Below are 4,975 nucleotides of genomic sequence, written 5' to 3'. Positions count from 1 at the left end.
GCTTGCAGCTCAGTGGCGATGGCAGGCTTCGCCCTGCCTATGCGTCCTGAGTTCGAGTCCTCGAGTGTACCCGCACTTGAGGGTTTAGCTGCTGTGGTCAATTCATGTGACTTGTTCCGCCCCCGTCCCGGGTTCGACCCTCTATGTGTACGCCTGTCACCCCCGCGGTGCCTTACATGCTCCTGGGCTTGCAGGATGTCCAGCGGGTCGTGGGGAATAGTCGTGGTGCGCGTAAGCTAGCCCGGACACCCCACGTAAATAAAAAAAAAAACAAAAAAAAAAAAAAAAAAAAAACCACCATGGCTATTCACGGGTAAACAAAGATATGGTGAATAGTGATTTCACCATGCCTATTAGATTATTATAGTTGATTTTAAGGTCATGTGCCCTTTACATTTCAAATTACCAAGAAAAATAAATAAATAAATAAATAAACAATTGCTGTTACTAAACGTCACAGGTTGAACACAACGAAATAGAACGATAAAACCGAAAACTACTGAAGGAAGGAAGACATATTTTTTCATAATGCCACTAAGCAATATAACCATTGGCATGTATTATTAGTATTTGGTGCAGTAGTTCTTGCTTCTTATCATCAAAAAGTCATGCGTTCACCTGAGCAAATAAAATTCTCATCAAATACTAACAACCGACGAGACCATCACCTGAAAAAAAATGATTCACTACCTTTTGTGGCAAAGAGATTCTCCCATAAAATGGGGGAAAAAAGGAACAAAAGAGATGCTCACAAATCATTCTTCATGTGCAGCATATTACTAACATATTCCATAGATTTTAAATTACAACTATGGTTGCTTTTTCTGACATCTTTAATGATTGGATTGAGATCAAAAAAATAAAATGGAAAAAAAAATGGAAAAAGAATTGCACCCAAAAACGGGGATATCCTCGAGCACTTCCCTTGTCTACCATCCATCCACTTTTCGTATGGACCACGACCGTCTAACCCTGAGAAATCAGTTAAACAGTGATCATATCCTCACCCCCACCTCTCTGTGCTGCCACGTCGGCCAGTCTCTTCCATGTCAATTCTCGCTGCTCTTCCACGTCTCTGGCCCTGGATTTTTTCTCTGCATGCTGCCTCTGACACTCTTCAAACAACTCGGTATCCATTTCCAAGAACATTTTCCGAACGTTAACAGTCAGCCCATGAACTGCCTGGTTCCAGTGACCGTGGATATTCTTTTCCAGTGCCTCGAAAATTATTGGTAATACAACACTTCGGTTTTGGGCAATTAAACTCACAATGTGCTCATTATTCCACAAAAACAGAGCTCGTTCAGCAACCTGCCAACAGAAATTTGCCTAAGCAAAGACTTCTTCTACAATAAAATAAGCTATTGCTATTCAAATGTAACTACAAAACCATCCCAAGTAAATGTGTGGAGTAATTTTATCTGAAAGGCTTCTCAACAATTCCTGAAGGCCAACTGAAAAAAGAAAGAAGGCAAGCCAAATAGAAAAGAACAAAACTTATGGCGACAAGGTCAATCTCAGTACAAATTAAAGGATCCTTGACCAAATGAATGTCAAGTTTTAGTCTCATGCATTCACCATAACATCAAAAACTTTGATTTTGCACTTGAAAGAAAAAGGAAACTAACTAAATGGTTCTCAACCACCAACACCATTTCCAGCAGCAGCATACAAGAATGCATTACTGCTCAGCCTTAGCATATGCAGTCATCCCCTTCTAAATATTTGGAAACTTTTAAGAGTCCACGTGAATGATTTCATCACTAATATGCAACATGCAAAACATTGCTTTGAATATCAGATCCAATGTGCGTAACTTGGAAATGAAACATAACAAATCTTGGCAGGCTATTTTTTTTTTTTTTTCTGAAAGCAAATTCTGATAGGGAACACAAAAAAAACAAAAGTGGCTTCGGACAGAAGAAGAAACAGTATATCTAAGGAAACTTAGAAGCAACCCCATGCTTCCATAAAGGAAACACCATATGCTATAAATTAACAACTAGCATCAATCAAGTTCACGAAGAACTAATCCCTGAGAAAAATATATCTTGAACACACAGGATATTAAAGTACAATTATGATGACGCAATAACTCATAACTTGAAGCAAATTCTTGGGGAATACTAGAATTGATTTAAAATTTGAAAAAAAGAAAGGCTTTCATCAAAAAATGAAATGGAAAATTGACAGTGGGTAGATAGCAGCTTCAAAAAGAAAAGTGTTTTGGTTTTCACTTTCATTAATCATGACTAGCAGATTGAAGGTGTAAATCTTGTAAGCAAGAATAAACAAAATGGACAATTGTCATAAGCATTGAGCAACACTCACTGCAAAGAAAATAAATGATAAGGAATTTTGCAACTCAGATTTCTGAAACGCACCAAAGGTCCAGTGCAGAGATGGATGAAAAAAAACTTAAAAGCTGCAGCTGATGACCTTACAACAGAATTAGCCTTCAATCTTATATTTCACAGCATAAATTCCACTCCAAAATTAATCATGCTGCATTCTGCTCAATGGAACTTTGTGAAACATGCATAAGTTGAAAGTGTCAGGGAAGATTAAAATGATCAACAAAATCATCATCTTGAATGAGCAGAGAGACAGAAGCTGCCAAATAAGTTCGGAAGAAACAGAATAACAACAGCAACCCAAGGGTACATTTAATAATCACATTAACCAAGAAACCTTTCTATTTGATATATATATATATATATATATATATAGATATATATATCCAGTCTTTAGTCTCCATGTGATCATGAAAGGCAACTGGTATTTAGAATAGTTACAATTAATTCATGGGCAGTAAGAAGAGCACACATAGCCAAAGAATATCACAACCATTAGATAAAACGAAGCAGAGAGTTTCCCTTGGAAAATAAATGGTAAAAGCTTCTGATTTCTCCTTTCAAATGGAATGTAAATAACATTACTAACATTAAACATCTCTCTGTCCAGATAAAAGTACAGTAAGAAATAAAAAATCTGTGATCAAGTTCCTACAGAGAAGGGGAGTAGCCAACAAAGTGGATCACCAGTAAATCTTAGTAGAATACCAATTCACCAAATACCAGCAAATGTTATGAATGACAAGGCAAAATATTTTATGTGCAGTGCAAGAGTGAAAATGTAGTAAGGAGAGGGATTCTACATGCAGACAGAAATAAAGGGAAAAATAAAGAATAAGAATAAGAGTACATCATACACACTGAACAAGCAATTGAGACATCATCAACAACCATCAGTCTCAAACAACCAATGTGTTGCTCTCTTAGCGACAAATGCACATTTATCATCTGGAAACACGTCCAAGGTACCTTTGGTACTGACTTATCTAAATTTCTGACATATAAAGATTATGAGCTTAGCAAGTTGAAACAATCACAAACCTGAAAATGGGAGCTGGTAAGGCAGCGAGCAATCTGTCTGAAAAGAGGGACCATAGAGCGCTGAAACTCTGCAGACTGTGTTGCCTCCAGCACTTCTTCAAGTTCTCCAAGGAAGAGAACTTCCTTCTGACAATTAGTCACTGGCCAATACTTCAACAAACCCCTAATAACCGTATCAGCCAGCTTGTAATCCTTTTCAACAAATTGAGTGATACAATAAGACAGCTGCTGGTGGTACACAGATATCGGCTTTGGTTTATGCAACGGTATAAGCGCCCTTACAAGGAACAACTTGTGTTCCTCCTTCATCGGCAGTGCAAACCCATTTATAATGCTCCCTAGAATCTCCAACAATTCCCCAATCCCACTGTGCCTCTCAGTCTCATAAACAAACCGATAGAAAATATTATTTATAGCCTTCCTAATAAATGGGCGATGCACCATGAACTTGCCATAAATCCTATGAAGAATAGTTTTTAAATACTCCCTCTCTCTTGGGTCCTCAGAATCAAACAAATCAAGCAATTTCAACACAAACGAATGATCAATATACCTCTTGGCAACCTTGGTATCTGTATCCGACGACACAACATATCTTAAGAGAAGCTCATAGACAAGCTGCAAATGAGGCCAAGATGGTTCCAAATAAGGCTCCTCCTCTTCAGGATCAGCGGATACTTGCCCTGTATTCTCATGTGAAGCCGGAGGCAAGCACCGGAATATATTCGCTGAAACCATTTTTATCATTTCCTCTTGACAATTCTCCGTAATCTTTCCAGAGCCAGATTGAATAAAATCCACAAGTTCCAATAAAGTTTGCCTCTTGATTTCCTTCTCTCGGACCGATTTTAAGGTATCAGTAAAGTCAAATTGGAAGCAGCATACCTGGAGTTTCCGTAAGAAGAGGTTCTGACGTTCCGAAACCGGCACATCCCGGAACAAAGGGAGAGGCTCCACTGTGTTCATTGGCGGAGGAGCAGCAATTGCCGACCCAGCGTGTGGGCTTGGTGGGCCAGGGGCAGCCCGTGACGAATGGTTAACAACCACATTGTTTGCAGGACCAGAGCCGGAGTTTCGGGGAGCCCCGAAGCCAAAATCATTACCGTCCGATTTGGAGGGCTTACGATGCCCTCCTTTCATGATTTTCCTCAACATTTCTCAATTCAAATTACAACAAACCCTAACCCTAAGAAGATGGCGATTGATTTATTAATTTAGGCGGAGGTGGTTGAGAGTTTTGATGGATCAATATACAGGGAATAAATGTTTGATCCAGTTATTCAAAATCATTAAGAAAATAATAAAAATATATTAATTAATTAATTGGATCTGAGCTAGGGATTTAAAATGAAGTGTACCCGATTGAGAACCAAACCGTTGAGATATTTGACCGGAGGCGAAACGAGATGAGGAATCATTTGAACCGATCGGTAAAATGCTGGTCAGGTTATCGGATGGCGGTGCTTAATCCGATAGAGACACAGCGAGACAGAGAGATACCTCAGGAAAGAGAACTTTGGAGACAGTAGAGGATAATTAGGGAAAAAGGCTAAACAAGGGAAATAAAATAAAAGAAGCAA

The 4,975-nt window shown here is 38.8% G+C and overlaps 1 protein-coding gene across 1 annotated transcript; it reads right to left on the bottom strand.

Annotated features, from left to right (window-relative positions):
- Positions 1-669: 669 nt before the first annotated feature.
- On the bottom strand, positions 670-4,975 carry LOC133677386 (serine/threonine protein phosphatase 2A 57 kDa regulatory subunit B' beta isoform-like). The gene is made up of 2 exons (XM_062099416.1): positions 3,396-4,975; positions 670-1,311 (listed from the first exon to the last, which is right to left on the bottom strand). Exons 1-2 carry the CDS (start codon positions 4,548-4,550, stop codon positions 985-987), a joined length of 1,482 nt encoding a protein of 493 aa, XP_061955400.1. The 5' UTR covers positions 4,551-4,975; the 3' UTR covers positions 670-984.

This window comes from Populus nigra, chromosome 17 (assembly GCF_951802175.1).
Source record: "Populus nigra chromosome 17, ddPopNigr1.1, whole genome shotgun sequence".
NCBI classification, from domain to species: Eukaryota; Viridiplantae; Streptophyta; class Magnoliopsida; order Malpighiales; family Salicaceae; genus Populus; species Populus nigra.
This window is presented reverse-complemented; position numbering and strand designations above follow the sequence as displayed.

What these genes read in the sequence shown, in the direction of transcription:
- LOC133677386 (XM_062099416.1), bottom strand. Translation starts at nt 4,550, where the DNA reads ATGTTGAGGAAAATCATGAAAGGAGGGCATCGTAAGCCCTCCAAATCG. An exon ending in TTACCAGCTCCCATTTTCAG is followed by an intron (nt 1,312 to 3,395) that starts GTTTGTGATTGT and finishes TTCTGTTGGCAG; the next exon opens with GTTGCTGAACGAGCTCTGTT.